This window comes from Myotis daubentonii, chromosome 11, assembly GCF_963259705.1.
Source record: "Myotis daubentonii chromosome 11, mMyoDau2.1, whole genome shotgun sequence".
Lineage (NCBI taxonomy): Eukaryota > Metazoa > Chordata > Mammalia > Chiroptera > Vespertilionidae > Myotis > Myotis daubentonii.
The window spans coordinates 66005970-66029089 of record NC_081850.1 but is presented as its reverse complement, the minus strand read 5'-3'; the positions used below and the strand labels follow the sequence as shown (position 1 = coordinate 66029089).

The 23120-nt window shown below is 43.2% G+C and overlaps 1 protein-coding gene across 1 annotated transcript; it reads left to right on the top strand.

The window, feature by feature from the left end:
• The first annotated feature begins 1763 nt into the window (after window positions 1–1763).
• Window positions 1764–17954, top strand: LOC132212298 (olfactory receptor 1J4-like). Its single transcript, XM_059657728.1, is given in 2 exon segments — window positions 1764–2260; window positions 16976–17954. Coding segments are annotated over 2 exon segments (1476 nt in total).
• The last annotated feature ends 5166 nt before the right edge of the window (window positions 17955–23120 follow it).

Genomic DNA, 23120 nt, shown 5'->3' with positions numbered 1-23120 from the left:
AGGCGCCAGTGATAGTTTTATATATATAGATAAACTTGCTGAATTAGATCTGCTTTCTATTTAGCTAAACTTTTTCCAGCCCAGTGAAGCACCTCAACTTCTCTTTCAGGTAATTGTAAGCAACACAGCAATAAATATCACCATGAAGCAGATTATTATTGTATATCACACAGGGAGAACAAAGAGTAAAATATATAACTGATGCAGTGTTTGACTATATTCTGCACAGAGAGAAAACCTAAAGTCATTTGTTTACTTATTTTATTATTTATTGATTGATTACGTTATTATATGTGTCCTTATCCCCACGTTACCTCCTATGCCCCCTCCCCCACTCATGCCCTCATCCCCCTGTTGTCTGTGTCCATTGGTTAGGCCTATATGCTTGCATATAAGTACTTTGGTTCATCTCTCCCCCTTATCCCCACCCTCCCTTACCTTTCCTCCAACCTAAAGTCATTTTAAAGTTCTACCATTTCTTACTTCTTTTTAGTTGGGTCAAGTTTCTAAACTTTCTAAATCCCCATTATCCAGCTAATGAAAAGAAAATAGGATTCTACCGAGTCTCCTATCTACCTACTCCAGGACTTCTGTGCTGATCAAATGAGATGAGGCGCCTGAAAAAGCTTCACAGACATTTGGTTAAAGTGTAAAATGTTTCCACCTGGCTATAAAGCAAGTTGTGCTCCTGCACTGAAGAAACTCCAAGGAGGCTAGTCACTGGGAAGAGGAAGCCAGGTGTTGCTACGTGACATCATTAAGCCGGGTGTTGCTACGTGACATCATTACCCAGCGCCCACAGCCACCATTTCTGGGCTCATCTGGACTGGGCTGGGCTGTGGGCTGCAATTTGCACCTTAGAGTCTCAGCAGCTTTGGCTGCAATTTGGTGGGCTGTCACTCTGGGGTGGTGGCGGGGCCTGTATCCCACTTGGGGGAAGCCAAGTGTTGCTTTGTTGGTGCCAGGTCCCTGGAGCCATTTCTTTGGAAATGGCCAGTGCACATCACAGCAGCTCTGGTATTGAGCGTCTGCCCTCTGGTGGTCAGTGTGCATCAAAGAGACCAATCACATGGTCAGAAAGACACTTAGCATAGCAGCCTTTTATATATATAGATATTTTGTGAACTATTCTGGTTTTGGAGATATTCTGGCATCCAGTGGCTTTCAATAGCCACCAATTTCCAGAGTGTTCCTGAGTTTACAGCTGAGGGTCACTGGGAGCCGGCAGGTTCACAGGAGGTTGGGCAATGCTCCAACAACACCCACTCAGCACTGGAGTCTCACATTACTTTCAGGCAGAAACAACTGACACTGGTTTGCAGGGGCTCACCTTCTATTCCTGCCACAGTGAATCATTATGGTTAGGCTCTGGCTGGTGTAGAAATAATCTCTCCATGTTCATCAAGATATAAACTCATAGAAGTGGGCGCCTTGCTTTTCTTGTTCACTGCTGCCTTTCAGTCCTTAGTAGAGGTCTCAACTCAGTCTTAATGTTATTAGTAGTATTTGAATGAACAGTGAACCCCTCTTACTTCTATGTGATGAGGTCTTGTTTATTACTTTGGGGTTCAATGTTTTCCTTGAGCCAGGCTGGAATAGAGAGAAGGTGCATACATCCACATATGTGTGATAATCATATTAAAGTATTTAAAAATTAATTGTTTTCCCAGAGAATGACAGTATGAGATGTGATGGTTCTGGTCTTCTTTCTAGGTTCCTGAGATTCCGACACTTTTTTCATCCCCAGCAGACAGAAGAGCAGCATGAGGCCTGAGAACCGGAGCAGCGTGTCCCAGTTCCTCCTCCTGGGGCTCCCCATCCCGCCAGGGCACCAGGGCGTGTTCTTCACCCTGTTCCTGGGCATGTACCTGACCACGGTGCTGGGCAACCTGCTCATCATCCTGCTCATCAGGCTGGACTCTCGCCTGCACACGCCCATGTACTTCTTCCTCAGCCACTTGGCCTTCTCTGACATTTCTCTCTCCTCTGTCACTGTCCCTAAGATGCTCATGAATATGCAGACTCAGCAACAATCCATCTCCTATGTGGGATGCATTTCTCAGTTGTATTTTTTCATAATTTTTAGTACTCTTGACAATTTTCTTCTGGCTGTGATGGCATATGACAGGTATGTAGCCATCTGTCAGCCTCTGCACTACACCACCATCATGAGGGAGGGGCTGCGTGCAATGCTAGTGGCTGGCTCCTGGACTCTCTCTTGTGGCCAATCCCTGTTGCACACCCTCCTCTTGGTCCGACTGTCTTTCTGTGCTGAAAATGCCATCATTCACTACTTCTGTGACCTTGCTGCACTCCTGAAGCTGAGCTGTTCAGACACCTCTCTCAATGAGCTGGTCATATTCACTGAGGGAGCAATGATTTTGTTTTTGTGTTTTGGTATTATTTTGTGGTCCTATATTCGTATAGGGACCACCATCCTGAGGGCGCCCTCCACTAAGAGACTGTTTAAAGCCTTTTCTACCTGTGGCTCCCATCTCTTTGTGGTGTCTTTATACTATGGGACACTTGCTGGTGTTTACTTTTCCTCCTCATCATGGGATTCCAAAGACATAATTGCTTCGGTCATGTACATGGTAGTTACCCCCATGCTGAACCCCTTCATCTACAGCCTGAGGAACAGAGATATCAAACAGGCCTTAGAGATGTGTGTCAATAGGGTTAAGTTCTTTAAGCAGCAATCACTAGATCCTCCTGTTGTAGTCAGGAGCATAGTGAGACAGATCTCCTAAAATTATTGTATGGTTGACATCTGCATATAACTTTTATAGAATATACTTTCTGTCATATGTACAGTGTTTTTAATCTGTCATCTAAGTAAGTTTGCTACTTGGATTATTAATAATTCTTTATTGCAAATCAATATTTTTCACATGCCTATCATCTCTTATAATCCTATCTAATAAAAGAGAAACATGGTAATTAGCATACAACCGCTACCTTTCCCTTTGGCTAATCAGGGCAATATGCAAATTAACTGTCAGCCAAGATGGTGGCTGGCAGCCAGGCAGCTTGAAACTAACATGAGGCTTGCTTGCTTCAGTGAGGGAGGACTCCAACGTTCCCCGCCTGCCGCTGCAGGCCTCTGAGCTGCAACTCTAAGCAACTATGTTACAAATATAGAAGCTCAACAAAACCCCAGAAACCTGCTTTAGTCGCCAGGATCGCAACATTGTTTCAAATACAGAAGGTAAACAAAGGCCAGAAACCTGATTTCAGCAGCGGAGGCCTAAGACCTGAAGCCAAGCCTCAGAGCTAAAGCTGGCCCAGAATAAAAAAGAAAAAGAAAAAAAGAAGCGGTTGGGAGCTTCAGTCACCCACCAGCCTGAAAACAACCCTCAGCTCCTCACCCAGACTGGCCAGGCACCCCAGTGGGGACCCCCACCTTGAAGGATGTGTGACCAGCTGCAAACAGCCATAATCCCCTCATCCAGGCTGGCTAGGCACCCCAGTGGGGACCCCCACCCTGATCCAGGACACCCTTCAGGGCAAACCAGCCAGCCCCCACCCATGCATCAGGACTCTATCCTATATAGTAAAAGGGTAATATGCCTCCCAGCACCGGGATCAGCAGAGCTGAGAGGCCTCCCGGCACCGGGATCAGCGTGACAGGGGGCAGCGCCCAAACCCCCTGATGGCCCTGCGGCTCTGTGCGTGACAGGGGGTGGGGCCACAACCTCCCTATCCGCCCTGCTCTGTTCGTGACAGGGGAAGGCGCCCCAACCCCCTGATCAGCCCTGCTCTGTGCCTGATAGGGGGGAGCTCCCAAACCCCCTGATTGCCCTGCAGCTGTGTGTGACAGGGTGCAGCGCCCCAATCCATCCCCCCCTCCACGGGCCCTGCTCTGTGTGTGACGGGGTAGAGCCATAACCTCCCCATCGGCCCTGCCCTGAGTGTGACAGTGGCGGTGCCCTAACCCCCTGATCGGCCTTGCTCTGTGGGTGATAGAGGGCGACGCCCCAACCACCCCCCACGGGCCCTGCTCTGTGTGTGATGGGGTAGAGCCATAACTTCCCCATCGGCCCTGCCCTGAGTGTGATAGGGTGCGGCGCCCGAACCCCCTGATCCGCCCTGCTCTGTGTGTGACAGGGGGCGGTGCCCCAACTCCCCTATCGGCCCTACTCTGTGAGTGACAGGGGGGAGATCCCCAACCCCCTGATTGCCCTGCGGCTCTGTGTGTGACAGGGTGCGGTACCCCAATCCACCCCCCCACCATGGGCCCTGCTGTGTGTGTGATGGGGTAGAGCCATAACCTCCCCATCGGCCCTGCCCTGAGTGTGACAGGGTGCGGCGCCCCAACCCCCTGATCCGCCCTACTCTGTGTGTGACAGGGGGCAGTGCCCCAACTCCCCTATCTGCCCTACTCTGTGAGTGACAGGGGGGAGCTCCCCAACCCCGTGATGGGCCCTGCTCTGTGTGTGACAGGGGGGAGCTCCCCAACCCCCTGATCGACCTTGCTCTGTGCGTGACAGGGTAAGGAGCCCCAACCACCCTGATGGACCCTGCTCTGTGCGTGACAGGGGGCAGCGTCCCAACCCCCCGATCGGCCCTGCTCTGTGAGTGACAGTGGGTGGCGCTGCAACCTCCCTATCGACCCTGCCTTGAGTGTGACAGGGGGTGGTGCCTCAGCCAGAGGCATCCTGCAGGGGCAGGGGCGGAGCCCGTGTGATCGTGGCGCCCCCCGCTGCCACTGAAGGTCCCCGCTGCCCGGGCCAGATGCCTAGGCCAGAGGCATCAGGCCTGGGCTGGGGGCAGAACCAGTGATGGGGGGAAATGAGGGTCCCCTGCCCAGGCCTGATGCCTCTGTCAGAGGCGTCAGGCCTGGGCAAGGGGCCGATCCTGCGATTGGAGGGTGATGGGGGTCAACACCTGAGGGCTCCCAGTATGTGAGAGGGGGCAGGCTGGGCTGAGGGACACTCCCCCCCGCCCCACACCCAGTGCACGAATTTCGTGCACCGGGCCCCTAGTATATATCCTATCTAATAAAAGAGTAATATGGAAATTAACCCTCACTCCATCACAAAGATGGTGGCAGCCACGGAGCTGGAGCAAGCAGGATGCTTGGGTTGCCCCCAGCAATGGAGGAAGCCAAGCTTCCCACCTGCCCTGGCCGGCCCTGAGCTCTGCTCAAGGCTACAAAGTTTCAATTATAGAAGATAAATAAATCCCAGATACCTGCTTCCAGCTGGCATGGCCTCTGCTCAAGGAGGAGCTGGGAACATGGGTTGCCAGGGGCAACCCAGGCTTCGAGTGGGACCAAGGCTACCAAGTTTCAATTATAGAAGTTAAATAAAATCCTAGATACCTGCTTCCAGCCTGCAGCCATGGCCAGCCTGAAAATGGCCATCAGCTCCTCACCCAGGTTGGCCAGGCACCCCAGCAGGACCCGCACCCTGATCCGGGACACCCTTCAGGGCAAACCAGCCAGCCCCCAAACATGCACCAGGTCTCTATCTACACTAATAAAAAACAAACATGCAAATTGACTGTACCTTTGCTATGTCTTAAGCCACGTCCACCAGCCAATCAGAGCAACTATATGCAAATTAACCCAACCAAGATGGCGGCCAGAAGCCATGGACCTGGAGCAAGCAGGAGGCTTGGTTGCCCGAATGATGGAGAAATCCAAGCTTCCTGCCTGCCTCACCGGCTCTGAGCTCCACTCAAAGCAACAAAGTTTCAATTATAGAAGGTAAATAAACCCAAGATACATGCTTTCAGCCGGCTGTGGCCACGGAGCTGGAGTGAGCAGGAGGCTTCCCTCCCACCCACCCTGGCCAGCTCTGAGCTCCTCTCAAAGCTACAAAGTTTCAATTATAGAAGGTAAATAAATCCTAGAATAACAAAAAAGAAAAAGAAAAAAAGGAGAGGCTTGGAGCTTCCATCACCGGGGCCTTGGCCAGCCTGAAAACGGCTCTCAGCTCCTCTCCCAGACTGGCCAGGCACCCCAGTGGGGACCCCCCACCCTAAAGGGGATGTGGCCAGGCTGAAAACAGCCATCAGCCCCTCACCCAGGCTGGCCAAACCTCCATATGGTGAGGGTCCCCACTGGGGGGGCTTGACCAGCCTGCAAACAGCCATCAGCCCCTCACCCAGTCTGGCCAGGTACACCAGTGGGGACCCCAACCCTGAAGGGGGTGTGACCAGCTGCAAACAGCCATCAGCCCCTCACCCAGGCTGGCCAGGCACCCCACAGAAGACCCCCACCCTGAAGGGGGTGTGACCAGCCTGCAAACACCCATGAGCCCATCACCCAGGCTGGCCAGGTACCCCAGCGGGACCCCCACCCTGATCTGGGACACCCTTCAGGGCAAACCAGGCGGCTCCCACCAGTGCACCAGGCCTCTATCCTATATAATAAAAGGGTAATATGCAAACTAACCCTAACAGCAGAACGACTGGGAATGACTGGTCACTATGACACACACTGACCACCAGTGGGCAGACGCTCAATGCAGGAGCTGCCCCTGGTGGTCAGTGCGTTCCCACAGGGGCAGCTCTGCTCAGCCACAAGCCAGGCTGACGGCTGCCAGCATAGCGGTGGTGGTGGGAGCCTCTCTCACCTCCTCAGCAATGCTAAGGATGTCTGACTGCAGCTTAGGCCTGCTCCCTGCTGGCAAGTGGACATCCCCCAAGGGCTCCCATGCTGCCAGAGGGATGTCTAACTGCCATCTTAGGCCCATTTCCCGGGGAGTGGCCCTACGCCAGCAGGTGGACATCCCCCAAGGGGTCCCAGACTGTGAGAGTGCATAGGTCGGGCTGAGGGACCCCTCAAAATGCACAAATTTTTGTGCACTGGGCCTCTAGTATATATATATAATCTTATGCAAAACATGTTGTATGATTATAACTGTGGTTTTGTCTCATTCTGTTTTGAGATATGTCACTTTTTGCTTATGCATTTTTAAAAATTTTATGTTATCAAATAGCCACTTATTAAGCATCAGGATCTGCTCCTTGTAATCTTCCCTTTTGATTACCTGATTTTTTAAATGCTGCCTTTTGTTGGCTTCTGGCTGATTGTGCACATCTCTTCCTAATGTTGGCTGACTGCCATCAGGCATGATAAGAATAATTACACTATGAAAATTGGTATGTCCTACAAAGCAAGGATGTTGGAGAAAGAGACTTTTAGGAACGCATTTAAGAGCACACCACGAGTTTTATAATTAGGAAGAGTTTCTAGCAATGGGTCTTACCTTAATACCTCATCTACTGCTGATATTAATATAAATATGTTATATCTGTATAGAGGTAGATACATATACAGATAGACATACAGCTAGAAATATAGATACTACTATAGCATAGAATAGTAAAGTATAGTATAGTATCGTATGGTATGGTATGGTATGTTAAGGTATGGTATGGCATGGCATGGCATTGCCTGGCATGACATGGCATGGCATAGTATAGTATAGTATAGTATAGTATAGTATAGTGTAGTGTAGTGTTGCGCGGCGTGCTATGGCATGGTATAGAGTAATATAGTGTATTGTAGCATAGCATAGCACAGCATAGTGTAGTGTAAGGTAGTATAGTAAATATGGTATAGTATAGTAGGATGCAGCTTTCTCCTGGTTGGTGTTTAAATGGTTTTTCTTTTCCATCAATTTAAACATTTCTTTGTCCTTATATCTGTGAGGTGTGCATTGTTCAATATGTAATGCTGGATAGTGTTCATTTTATGTAAAACAACAATTATTATATTTCTGGATATACTGTCTATGGACATCTACTATAATTATAATACATTAGAATTTATATTTTCCTTATTGCTATATTTTCCATTTGATCCATCTGTTTCACATATACTCCTCTTGTCTTCCTCTGTTTTAAGTAAATACATATATTCAGTTCCATTTTCCCTCTATTAACATATTAATCATACATTATTATTATGGTTTTATAATTCTTTTCTGCGCTGTATGCAGGCATCACTTTTTACTTTCTACTTAGCTATTTGAGGTATACAATGCAGTGGCATTTAGGACACATATCAACAATATCTCATTTCATGACCATTAAAGAAAACTATAAAACATCAACTGAGTATTTTTCAACTGTGAGGAAATAAGAACAAAGATATCTATAAGTCAATGTGGAGAAATATTAGAATATATTGCTGGATGAAAAAAGCAATGTGTGAAAGAGTATAGCATGCTACTTCTTATGTAAAAACAAAGGGGAATAAAATATACATGTGTCTGCCTATTTGAGCAGAAAGAAGAACAGGAAGAATGAATTAGAAACTGATGAAATTGTCTACCGACAGGAGTTGTGGCAGAAGAGATGAGGAGATGAGTAAAATTATTTGTGTAGTCTGGACTATGCTACTTTTGCAAGTAAAACATAAATATTAAAGGTGTTTAATAATGCAAAGTGGAATAAAACTAATCAAATGTACTTAATAAAACAAATTAAATTTACTCCAAAATTACAGTAACAGGGAAAATTAAATAAATACCCTAAGATATTGTTGAGTCCATGGAGCTCCAGTGGCGCAATCGGTTAGCGCGCGGTACTTATACAGATATTGTTGAGTCCAGAATTTAAATTTATCTTTCAATTAAAAATAAAACACTGAAAACAATGTCTTAAGTTGTACATTGTATGGCATTAACAGTTCAAGGTTCTGAATCAAGTCACCATGTATCCAACAATTCAGTGCATAAGCAACCATTGAGGAAAAGGAAGTGACTCTCACTCTGGGAAAGGAGCTCTGTACATGGAAAAGGAGAGGCTGGAACGGACTCTATGGTGTCAAGCTAGAATTGGAGCTATCAATTCAAACTCCTGGGTTTTAAATGTATAAACAGATTGCAATTTATATGTTATATATAAAGGTCTAAACTGTTCCCGTCCTCATACTTTCTGTCCTGCTCTGACCCACCTGCTATGGGCAAACATGCTTTTAGGTCTTAGTTTCCAGGTTTTCATTCCTGTGTTTCTTTTATATATATTTCCCAGTTGGCTTCTCTGTGACCATTTAGAATCCTTGAAAGCAATGAAATCACCTAAAGCTATAAAATGAATAACAACAGTAATGGATTATAACTTAGAGAATATGAATCAACAAATACATAATAATATAAATGAATAAATAAAAAACCAACAGGTGTTGGACAGGAATAATTTCCTTTTTTTTAGGATAGCACAACTAATAAAGAAGAAATTATAGAATTTAAAAATCACCATTTGGCCTTCACATTTGCAATAATTTTCTCACATAAGAAGCACCAATGACGGCGTCACAGGGGAGTTTTACCAAACATTCCAAGAAGAACTAACACTTTATCTTCAAACTACTCCAAAACATTCAAGAGGAAGGAACACTTCCAACCTCTTTTTATGAGGACAGCATTATCCCAATTCCAAAACCAGATAAAGACACTACAAAGAAAGAAAATTACAGGCCAGTATTCCTGGTGAACATATCTGCTAAAAATCACAATAAAATATTAGCAAATCGGATCCAGCAATATATTAGAAAGATCATACACCATGACCAAGTGGGATTTATTCCAGGGATGCAAGGCTGGTACAGTATTTGCAAATTAGTAAAACTAATACATCACATAAACAAACTGAAAGAAAAAAATCACATGACCATATCAATAGAGGCAGAAAAAGCACTTGACCAAGTCCAACACCCATTTTTGACAAAAACTCTCAGCAAAGTGGGATAGAGGGATCATACCTGAACATAATAAAGGCCATATATGACCAGCCTACAGCCAAAATTGTACTCAATGGGCAAAAACTAAAACCATTTCCAGTAAGAACAGGAGCAAGAGGGGATTTACACTTTTACCACTCTTATTCAACACTAGAGGCCTGATGCATGAAATTCATGCAAGAGTAGGCCTTCCGGCCCCCTGCTGCTGGCACCAGCTTCCCTCTGGCTCCTGGGACCCAGGCTACCCTCGTCTTGAAGGTTGTCCGGAAGGATGTCTGGTCTAATTAGCATATTAGATTTTTATTATTATGCATAGTACTGGAAGTGCTAGGACAGTGATCAAACAAGAGGAAAATATAAAAAAGTCATCCAAATTGAAAAGGGGGAAGTAAAATTCTTATTATTTGCAGACAACACAATATTGCACATAGAAAACTGTAAACAGTCCACAAAAAAAACTACTAGATTTAATAAATTAATTAGGCAATGTAGCAGGATAAAAAATTAACACCCAGAAATCCATAGCATTTTTATACACCAATAATGATCTATCAGAAAGAGAAACTAAAGACAATCTCATTTATCATTGCAAGAAAAAGGTAAAAATTTATTAATAAAAATTTATTAATAAACTTAACCAAGGAGGTAAATACTTGTCCTTGGAAAACTACAAAACAATGCAAAGAGATATAGAAAAACAAGTGGATATATATAAACAAGTGGAAGAATATATTGTATACATAGATCTGTCGAATTAACATTATTAAAATGTCCAATCTACCCAAAGCAATCTATAATTTCAATGCAATACTTATTAAGACACCAACGGCATATTTCGCAGATCTAGAACAAACACTCCATAAAGACCATGAATAGCAGCAGCAAACTTGAGAAAGAAGAACAAAGTTGGAGAGATCACAATACCAGATACCAAGTTATATTACAAAGACACTGTAATCAAATCAGCCTGGTACTGGCACAAGTACAGGTATACAGATATGGAAAAGAACAGAGACCCCAGAAACTGACTCAAGCTGTTATGCTCACTTAAAATATGACAACGGAGAAAAGAGCATACAATGGAGTCAAGACAATCTCTTCAATAAATAGTGTTGGGGGGCGGGTAAGAGATCAACCAAAGGATTTGTATGCGTGCATATAAGCATAACCAATGGACACAAGACACTGTGGGGTAGGGGAGGTCAGGGGGATGTCAAGGGGGAAAAAAAAGGAGACATATTTAATACTCTTTGTAATACTTTAAGCAATAAAACAAAATAAAAAAAATGGTGTTAGGAAAATTCGAGAGATGCATGCGAAAAAAAAAAAAGAAAAGAAAGAAAGAAACTAGATCACCAACTTACACTATACATAAAAATAAACTCAAACTGGATAGAAGACTTAAATGTGAGTCATGAAACCATAAAAATCCTAAAAGAAAACAAAAACATAGGCATCAAAATCTCAGACATTTCATGTAGCAGAAATTTCACAGGTATATAGCCTAGGGCCGTGGTTGGCAAACTGCGGCTTGCAAACCACACGTGGCTCTTTGGCCCCTTGAGTGTGGCTCTTCCACAAAATACCACGTGTGGGTGCACACGTACAGTGCGATTGAAACTTCGTGGCCCATGCACAGAAGTCAGTATTTTGTAAAAGAGCCACACTGAAGGGGCCAAAGAGCCACATGTGGCTTGAGAGCCACAGTTTGGTGACCACTGGCCTAGGGCAAAAGAAATAAGGAAAAAGTAAACAAATGAGACTACATCAAAATAAAAAGCTTTTCCACAACAAAGGAAACTAGCATCAAAATGAAAAGGGTTCCCACTGTATGAGAGAACATATTTGCTAATGATACCTCTAATAGGGGGTTAATTTCCAAAATATATAACGTACTCGTGCAACTCAACAAAAGGAAGACAAACAATCCAATTGAAAAATGGGCAGGAGACCCTAATAAACACTTCTCCAAAGAGAATATGCAAATGTCCAAGAGACGTGTGAAAAGGCTCAATGTTACTGTTCATTAGAGTGATGCAAATGAAAACGACAATGAGGAAGGGATTCATCAAAGAACTTGTATTCATGTATGCATTATCAATGGATCCACATAATAGTATGGTGTAGGTCTGGGGTAGGGAGTGGAGGCAGGCTAGAAACGTTAATGGTGGAACAAAGGGGACATATATAATGCTTTCAACAATAAATTATTTTTGAAAATTTGTTAAAAAAGGATAAAAACACTAGCTACTAGAAACATTATCATATCACTTCTGATAATATGCACTGGTATATCAGCTATAATTTTAAGCCTGTAATATACACACAAACATGCATACATATATACATATCGACACAGAGAAGGTAAACATAGTAGAATGTTACCATTGGGGAATTGGCTGAAGATTTCCCAGGAATTCTTAATATTGTTATTACAATTTTTCTATATCTTTAAAATCATTTCAAAATAGAAATTTGAAAAATCTTTCTTCCCAGCTGGAGCAATGCCCAGGAACAAAGCAGTCCAGGGCATGACTGGAGTCAGGGACACTGTCCCCTAGGACTCCAGTCCCTCTTACTCTTGGACACACAGCTCCCAAAGGGCAGTCAGAAATTAGCCACAAGCTTGGGGACTTGGCTGCAGTCTCTCATTAGTAGTTAAGTGTCATTTGTGGACTCATTTTCCTGGAGTCAGATAAGGAAAAGGAAAGACTGTAGAAGTGCCAAGTCCCCAGATATTTCTTCCATGTGTCCAGATATTAGGTCTTCTGAAGGAAACCTGAGGAGATGGGCTATATTTTGGAGCAGAAGGTGTCTGAACTCACCAATGACGAGCCCAGGTGAGAGGAGCTGGAAATCTGCCCTTGGTTATGGACCTGCCTGTGTGCTAGGGGGTTCATGTGTGAGACTCTGTGTCCATGACCCTGTGTGTGTGCACGTATTGTATATGCTTGTATATGTGCTCTTTGATAGTTGTGTATGCTTGTGCTATGGATCTGACTCATAGTCTCGGTTCAGTGTATGTAGACCAAGTTATCAGCCTCCTGGCATGTGGTTGGGACTCCTGATTCAGGTCTGTGACTGTAAACACTGGCATCACAGCTGAGCATCGGGAGAGAGACTGGTCTCTGCTGCTGGACAAGAAGATGCCGACCTCATAAGGAACCAAGGTCAGCTTTGGGGAGCTCAGACCTCTGCTCGGCAGTTGTGGTGCACATGTGAGCTGTACCTGTGGGTGACACTCTCGTGTGTGAGAGCTGGAAGTTATGCTATTGGATTTTCTCTGTGTGTATGTGACCATGTGTGTGTGACCATATGCATGGGTGTTGGTGGTGGTTTAATGACTGTGCCTATGACTGAATAGACTTAACTGCCCCATGCTGACTACCCTCCCCCAGCAAGGGGAAGGTCAGAAGTAGGGAAGCTCATTAATACACTCTCATTAATAGGAGAGTGTATACTGTTTGTTGTAGTGAGTGTGGCTGAGTGTGCATGTGTTGTGTTGTGTTGTGTGTATCTGTAGATTTTTGAATTGTTTGTGGTCTTGTGTGTTTTTGGTGAAGTGTGTGTAGTGTTTGAGTTATGTATATGTGGTGAGTTGAGTGTTCATCTGGTGCATCATAAAGCAGGTGTGTTGATGTGCATTGTGAGTGTGTTTTAGGGTGAGAGGTGTATTATTGTATGTTGTGTATGTCCAACTTTGTATTGATTATGACTTGTATGTATGCATATGAGTGTTTATGAGGTAAACCACATATTCACTATACTTCCTTTAGGATGGAAATTTGGTCAGGGGTGACTTACATTCTCAAATCAGCAGTGTGTGTGCATGTGTGTGTGTGTGTGTGTGTGTGTGTGTGTGTGTGTGATCTGTATCCATGACTCAAGTATTTCATAAAGTGTCCTCCTTCTGGGGCACCATTACCTAAGATACTCAAATTCTAAGCAACACCCTGTTTCTTGAAATGGATCTGCTATCATTTTTATGTACCTGAGTGTGACTGAGGTGCTCAGAATTTTCCAACCTTTTCTTTATTTTTACTAAACATCCCAGGGAAACAAACAAACAAACAAACAAACAAACAAGCAAACTAATCATAAACTTCAGGCATCATGATATGTGGAAGGTATTGGGCAGAATTACCATTAAATAGTGATGGGACCTTGGGGAAGTTATATAAAACATCTGTCTCACTTTCACGTCTATAAAATGGAAAGAATGACACAAATTTTGTGAATCTTGCAGAGGCACTCAGTAAATCATTATTGCATAAATAGACCTTAATGTATTTGAGAATTTTTGTCAGTTGGAAAGTAAATAAATATGAAGGACTATAATTATCTAGTAAAGGGAATAAAAAAATTTTGGACAACTCTGGGTCCTCACAGCTCTAAAGTAATACATTGTGTTTGGCTCCTAAGCAAGAAAAAGGATATTTTCCTGTGTAACAGTTAAGAGCATGGGTTCTGATCACACAGACATATTAGACTGAACCCCATGAAGTAGCTAACACTTGGTGATTTTTAATTACAGAAATGGTAACACATACATATCAAGTTATAAACATTACATGTCACATATGTAATATATACTAATATACACACGTGTATTTGTGCGCCATTCTGTCTCTGCTGTACTGCTGTGTGCCTACAGAATTTGTGTCATTTATGTTTCTATTTCTTAAAAACTAAAATAGGTCAAAGAATACAAATCCTTAGAGCAGCTTTGAAGAGGTTTTGAAATCTGGGAACATAAGGCTGATGTCTGAATTTAATTAGGAAATGTAGGTAAAGTCCTTAGCCTGGTACCCAAATATTCATCTAAATGTTCAGCATTATTATGAAAGACTAGAGGCCTGGTGCACGAATTTGTGCACATTGAAAGGAAATTAATTAGAAGAAATATTTTGATATCGCTATTTGCCCTTTCTCTATAATAGACGTGCCAACCCAAATCACGATCGGCAATGACAGAAACACAGGTGTGCGATAGGCGCCAGCGAGAGGTTTATATATATAAACTTGCTTAATTAGACCTGCTTTCTGATTTAGCTAAACTTTTCCCAGCCCAGTGAAGCATCCCAACTTCTCTTTCAGATAATTGTCAGCAATAGAGCAGTAAATATCAACATGAAGAAGGTTATTATTGTAGTTCACACAGGGAGAACAAAGGTTAAAATATTTAACTGCCAGTGTTTGATTATATTCTGTGCAGTGAGAAAACCTAAAGTCATTTTCAAGTTATACCATTTCTTACTTCTTTTCAGTTGGGTCATATTTCTAAACTTTCTAAATCCCTGTTTTCCAGCAAATAGGATTCTACTGAGTCTCCTATCTACCTATTCCAGGACTTCTGTGTGGATCAAATGAGAGGAAGCATGTGAAAACACTTCACAGACATTTGGTTATAGTGTAAAATGTTTCCAACTGTCTATAATGCAACTCATGTTCCTGGGCTGAAGAAACTCCAAGGGGGCTAATGGCTGGGGAGAGGAAGCTGGATGTTGCTATGTGACATCGTTACCCAGCACTGACAGCCACTATTTCTGGGCTGGTCTGCCGGGAGTCGGTCCATCCTTGCTGTTTCAAGGGACCTGGCATATATGGCATATGGTTCTTAATATGTTTGCTCACCTTCTTGGCGCTGTGTTTTGACCAAGGTCACCTCTCCGAGAAAGGTTGTTTCTCCAGGTAGGAATTTTTCCCTGAAGTCAGGGAGGGGATGAAACTCCTTAACTAAGTGCCAGGCGGGTAGTTAATCACTACAAACAATCATGCTTAAACTACATAATCTTTACTCCCTGGATTGGAGATAAGAAACGCCCTAACCTTTGTAATAGAGATTGATAGGATTGAATCAACTGGTATAAATACAGATGTAACAAGACAGCAACACACAGAACTTAGAACACAGAACTCATGAGACAGAATTCAGAAGACAGAACCTACACGGAGCCTGGAGACAGAAGAACTTCGCTGGAGAGAACATGGCAATAGACGCTGGACTGAACCTGACTATAGAAATTGGCAAGAGAACCTGACTAGAACCTGGTGACGGAACCTGGCTGGAGATCTCAGACAGAACCTGGCTGGAGAACCTAGCGAGGGAACATGGCCACAGAACCTGGCTGGAGATCCTAAGCAGAACCTCTCTGGAGATCCAGACCAGAACTTGGCTGGAGATCCTGACTAGAGATCCTGGCTGGGCTGCTGATCAACTGAACGCTGTCTCCGTGTCATTCCTTCTTCGCCGACTCCGTCCACACCTTTGGGGACCCCTGGACCTGCTGGGGTTGGACCCCAGCACTGGTCTGACCGGGGCTGGGCTGTGGGCCTCATTTTGTGCCATGGGGTCTCGGCAGCGATGGCTGCGATTTGGTGGGCTGTCACTCGGGGTGGTGGCGGGCCTGTGTCCCATTTGGGGGAAGCTGAGTATTACTTTGTTGGCGCCAGGTCCATGGTGCCATTTTTTGTAAATGGCCAGTGCACATCACAGCAGCTCCTGCCTTGAGCATCGGCCCCCTGGTGGTCAGTGTGCATCACAGAGACCGGCTGGATGGTCAGAGGGACACTTAGCATATTAGCCATAGATAGATAGATAGATAGATAGATAGATAGATAGATAGATAGATACTTTGTGAACTATTTTGGTTTTGGAGATATTCTGGCATCAAGTGGGTTTCAATAGCCACCCATTTCCAGAGTGTCCCTGAGTTTACAGATGAGGGTCAATGGGAGCCGGCAGGTTCACAGGGGGTCTGACAATGCTCCAACAACGCCCACTCAGCACTGGAGTCTCACATTACTTTCAGGGAGAAACAACTGACACCACTTTTCAGGGGCTCACCTTCTATTCTTGCCACAGTGGATCATTATGGTTTGGCTCTGGCCTTGTGTAGAAACGATCCCTCCATGCTCATCAAGATGTAAATTCATAGAGGTGGGCACCTTGCTTTTCTTGTTCACTGCTGCATTTCAGTCCTTATTAGAGGTCCCGACTCAGTCTTAATGTTAATAGTAATATTTGAATGAACAGTAAACCCCTCTTACTTCTATATGATGAGGTTTGTTGATTACTTTGGGGTTCAATGTTTTCCTGAAACCAGGCTGGAATAGAGGGAAAATGCATACATCCACAGGTGTGTGATATTAATAAGAAAAGTTTTAAAAATTAATTGTTTTCCCAGAGAATGACAGTATGAGATGAAATGTCCTGGTTGTCTTTCTAGGTTCCTGAGATTCCCAAACATTCTTCATCCCCAGCAGACAGAAGAGCAGCATGAGGACTGAGAACCAGAGCAGCGTGTCCCAGTTCCTCCTCCTGGGGCTCCCCATCCCGCCAGGGCAGTAGGGCGTGTTCTTCACCCTGTTCCTGGGCATGTACCTGACCACGGTGCTGGGCAACCTGCTCATCATCCTGCTCATCAGGCTGGACTCGCGCCTGCACACGCCCATGTACTTCTTCCTCAGCCACCTGGCCTTCTCTGACCTTTCTCTCTCCTCTGTCACTGTACCTAAGATGCTCAGGAACATGCAGACTCGGCAACAATCCATCTCCTATGGGGGATGCATTTCTCAGTTGTATTTTTTCATACTTTTTGGGGCTCTTGACAGTTTTCTTCTGGCTGTGATGGCATATGACAGGTATGTAGCCATCTGTCACCCTCTGCACTACACCACCATCATGAGGGAGGGGCTGTGTGTGCTGCTGGTGGCTGGATCCTGGATTCTCTCTTGTGGCCAATCCCTTTTGCATACCCTCCTCTTGGCCCGACTGTCTTTCTGTGCTGACAATGCCATCATCCACTTCTTCTGTGACCTTGCTGCAGTCCTGAAGCTGAGCTGTTCAGACACCTCTCTCAATGAGCTGGTCATATTCACCGAGGGAACAATGATTTTGTTTTTGTGTTTTGGTGTTATTTCGTGCTCCTATATCCGTATAGGGACCACCATCCTGAGGGTGCCCTCCACTAAGAGACTCTTTAAAGCCTTTTCTACCTGTGGCTCCCATCTCTCTGTGGTGTCTTTATACTACGGTACATCTGCAGGTGTTTACATTTCGTCCTCATCATGGGGTTCCAAAGACATAATTGCTTCGGTCATGTACATGGTAGTTACCCCCATGCTGAACCCCTTCATCTACAGCCTGAGGAACAGAGATATCAAACAGGCCTTAGAGATGTGTGTCAATAGGGTTAAGTTCTTTAAGCAGCAATCACTAGATCCTCCTGTTGCAGTCAGGAGCACAGTGAGATAGATCTCCTAAAATTATTATATGGTTGACATCTTCATATAACTTTTATAGAGTATACTTTCTGTCATATGTACAGTGTTTTTAATCTGTCATCTATGTTAAGTTTGCTACCTGGATTATTAATAATTCTTTATTCCAAATCAATATTTTTCACACGCCCATCATCTCTTATAATATATATCCATAATCTTATGCAAAACAGGTTGCATGATTATAACTGTGGTTTTGTCTCATTCTGTTTTGAGATATGTCACTTTTTGCTTATGCATTTTTAAAAATTTTATGTTATCAAATAGCCACTTATTTAGCATCATGATCTGCTCCTGGTAATCTTCCCTTTTTATTACCTGGTTTTTTTAATGCTGCCTTTTGTTGGCTTCTGGCTGATTGTGCACATCTCTTCCTAATGTTGGCTGAATGCCATCAGGCATGATAAGAATAATTACATACACTATAAAAATTGGTATGTGCTACAAAGCAAGGAAGTTGGAGAAAGAGACTTTTAGGAATGCATTTAAGAGCACACCACTAGTTTTATAATTAGGAAGAGTTTCTAGTAATGGGTCTTACCTTAATACCTCATCTACTTCTGATATTAATATAAATATGTTATATCTGTATAGATGCAGATACATATACAGATAGAGATACAGCTAGATATGTTGATACTACTATAGCATAATATAGTAAAGTATAGTATAGCATCATATGGTATGGTATGGTATGGCATGTTATAGTATGGTATGGTATGGTATGGTATGCTATGTTAAGGTATGGTATGGTATGGTATGGCATAGCATAGCATAGCATAGCATAGCATAGTATAATATAGTGTAGGGTAGTTTAGTGTAGCATGGCGTGGTATGGCATGGTATAGTGTAGTATAGTGTACTGTAGCATAGCATAGCGTAGCGTAGCATAGCGTAGCGTAGTGTATTGTAGTATAGTACATATGGTATAGTATAGTCAGGATGCAGCTTTCTCCTTGTTGGTGTTTAAATGGTATTTCTTTTCCATCAATTTAAACATTTCTTTGTCCTTATATCTGTGAGGTGTGCATTGTTCAATATGTAATGCTGGATAGTGTTCATTTTATGTAAAACAACATTTATTATATTTCTGGATATACTGTCTATGGACATCTAATCCTATATAATAAAAGGCTAATATGCAAATAGACTGAAAGGTGGAACAACTGAATGCTATGATGTACACTGACCACCAGGGGGCAGATGCTCAATGCAGGAGCTGCCCCTGGTGATCAGTGCACTCCCACAAGGGGAAGTGCTGCTCAGCTAGAAGCCAGGCTGATGGCCGTGGCTGGCAAGCGCAGCCTCTCACGTCTCCTCGGCAGAGCTAAGGATGTCCTACTGCTGGCTTAGGTCTGCTCCCTGGGCCTAAGTCAGTGATGGCGAACCTATGACATTTTTTTGGTTGATTTTTCTTTGTTAAATGGCATTTAAATATATAAAATAAATATCAAAAATATGTCTTTGTTTTACTATGGTTGCAAATACCAAAAAATTTCTATATGTGACACGGCACCAGAATTAAGTTAGGGTTTTTCAAAATGCTGACACGCTGAGCTCAAAAGGTTCACCATCACTGGCCTAAGTCATCAGTCAGACATCCCCCAAGGGCTCCCGGACTGCGAAAGGGTGCAGGCTGGGCTGAGGGATGCCCCCCTCCCCACTGTGAGTGCATGAATGTCATGCACTGGGCCTCTAGTATAATTATAATACATTAGAATTTATATTTTCCTTATTACTGTATTTGCCATTTGATTCATCTGTTTCACATATATCCTCTTGTCTTCCTCTGTTTTAAGTAAATACATATATTCAGTTCCATTTTCCCTCTATTAACATATTAATCATACATTATTATTATTGTTTTATAATTATTTTCTGTGCTGTATGCAGGCATCACTTTTTAATTTCTACTTAGCTATTTGAGGTATACAATACAGTGGCATTTAGACACATATCACCAATATCTCATTTCATGACCATTAAAGAAATCTCTATAAAACAACAACTGAGTATTTTTCCACTGTGAGGAAATAAGAACAAAGATATCTATAAGTCAATGTGGAGAAATATTAGAATATATTGCTGAATGGAAAAAGAAATGTGTAAAAGATATTTATAGCATGCTACTTCTTATGTAAAAACAAAGGGGAAAAATATACATGTGTCTGCCCATTTGAGCAGAAAGAAGCACAGGGAAAATGAATTAGAAACTAATGAAATTGTTTACCGACAGAAGTTGCGGCAGAAGAGATGAGGAGATGAGTAGAATTATTCATGTAGTTTTGACTGTGCTGTCTTTTGCAAGTAAAACATAAATATTAAAGGTGGTTAATAAAGCAAAGTAGAATAAAACAAATCAAATGTACTTAACTACATTTCAAATTAGCTCCAAAGTTAGAGTAACGGGGAAAAATAAATAAAGATCCTAAGATATTTTTGAAACCAGATTTTGTATTTATCTTTCAATCAAAAATAAAACACTGAAAACAATGTGTAAAGTTGTACATCGCATGGCATTAACAGTTCAAGGTTCTGAAACAAGTCACCATGTATCCAACAATTCAGTGCATAAGCAACCATTGAGGAAAAGGGAGTGACCCTCACTCTGGGAAAGGAGCTCTGTACATGGAAAAGGAGAGGCTGGAACGGACTCTATGGTGTCAAACTAGAATTGGAGCTATCAATTCAAACTCCTGGGTTTTAAATGTATAAACAGGTTGCAATTTATATGTTATATATCATCAACTATACTGTTCCCATCCTCATACTTTCTGTCCTGCTCAGACCCACCTGCTATGGGCAAACATGCTTTTAGGTCTTAGTTTCCAGGTTTTCATTCCTGTGTTTCTTTTATATATATTTCCCAGTTGGCTTCTCTGAGAGCATTTAGAATCCTTGAAAACAATGAACTCACCCAAACCTATAAAATGAATAACAACAGTAATGGACTATAACTTAGAGAATATGAATCAACAAATACATAATAATATAAATGAATAAATAAAAAACTAACAGGTTTTATATAGGAATAATTTCCTTTTTTTAGGATAGCACAACTAATAAAGAAGAAATTATAGAATTTAAAAATCACCATTTGGCCTTCACATTTGCAATAATTTTCTCACATAAGAAGCACCAATGATGGCGTCACAGGGGAGTTTTACCAAACATTCCAAGAAGAACTAACACTTTATCTTCAAACTACTCCAAAACATTCAAGAGGAAGGAACACTTCCAACCTCTTTTTATGAGGACAGCATTATCCCAATTCCAAAACCAGATAAAGACACTACAAAGAAAGAAAATTACAGGCCAGTATTCCTGGTGAACATATCTGCTAAAATTCACAATAAAATATTAGCAAATCGGGGGAGAACCAAGATGGCGGCATAGGGTAACGCCGGAGTTTGCTGCTTTGAACAACTACTTCAAAAGTAAAACTAAAAGACGGAAGGGACATCACCCAGAACCACAGGAACGCTGGCTAAGTGGAAGTCCTACAACTAGGAGGAAAGAGAAACGCATACGGACACTCAGAGGAGGCGCAGTGCTGAAGTCAAATTCTGAGGTGCGGAGTGCGTGGAGCGGGCTGGCGGCGGAGGGCGCGTTGGCGTTTTCAATCGGGAGGGAGTCGCAGACTCTGAGCTCCAGATACAGGCGAGTCTCTAGGGACCCAGACTCAAACGGGAGAAGCGGGACTGTCTGGCTTCGGTCAGAGCGAGTGCAGCTTTCTCTCCCAGCTTTGCAGCAGGTGCTGGGACTCAGAGAGGCAGAGCCCCTGCGGACAGGACTGAGAGCCGCCATAACTGCTCTCTCCAGCCCACCCTGTTGATCCTGTGCGACACGCCCTGCCCAAGCCCTGCACAGAGGCATTTGCCGGATAGCCTCAGGCAAAGGCTAGATTAGCACCTCCCTAGAGGACAGAAATTCTCTCACTGCTGACACAGCTGATTCTCATAGCCACTTGGCCTGGAGGTCAAACCCTCCCTGGGATTAGCTACAACAATCAAGGTTTAACTATAAGACTGTGAACAAAGACCACTAGGGGGTGCACCAAGGAAGCATAACAAAATGCGGAGACAAAGAAACAGGACAAAATTGTCAATGGAAGATATAGAGTTCAGAACCACACTTTTAAGGTCTCTCAAGAACTGTTTAGAAGCCGCCGATAAACTTAATGAGATCTACAAGAAAACTTATGAGACCCTCGATGTTATATTGGGGAACCAACTAGAAATTAAGCATACACGGACTGAAATAACGAATATTATACAGACTCCCGACAGCAGACCAGAGGAGCGCAAGAATCAAGTCAATGATTTGAAATGCGAGGAAGCAAAAAACATCCAACCGGAAAAGCAAAATGAAAAAAGAATCCAAAAATGCGAGGATAGTGTAAGGAGCCTCTGGGACAGCTTCAAGCGTACCAACATCAGAATTATAGGGGTGCCAGAAGATGAGAGAGACCAAGATATTGAAAACCTATTTGAAGAAATAATGACAGAAAACTTCCCCCACCTGGTGAAAGAAATAGACTTACAGGTCCAGGAAGCGCAGAGAACCCCAAACAAAAGGAATCCAAAGAGGACCACACCAAGACACATCATAATTAAAATGCCAAGAGCAAAAGATAAAGAGAGAATCTTAAAAGCAGCAAGAGAAAGAAACACAGTTACCTACAAGGGAATACCCATATGACTGTCAGCTGATTTCTCAACAGAAACTTTGCAGGCCAGAAGGGAGTGGCAAGAAATATTCAAAGTGATGAATACCAAGAACCTACAACCAAGATTACTTTATCCAGCAAAGCTATCATTCAGAATTGAAGGTCAGATAAAGAGCTTCACAGATTAGGAAAAGCTAAAGGAGTTCATCACCACCAAACCAGTATTATATGAAATGCCGAAAGGTATCCTTTAAGAAGAGGAAGAGGAAGAAAAAGGTAAAGATACAAATTATGAACAACAAATATGCATCTATCAACAAGTGAATCTAAGAATCAAGTGAATAAATAATCTGATGAACAGAATGAACTGGTGATTATAATAGAATCAGGGACATAGAAAGGGAATGGACTGACTATTCTTGGGGGAGAAAGGGGTGTGGGAGATTCGGGAAGAGACTGGACAAAATCGTG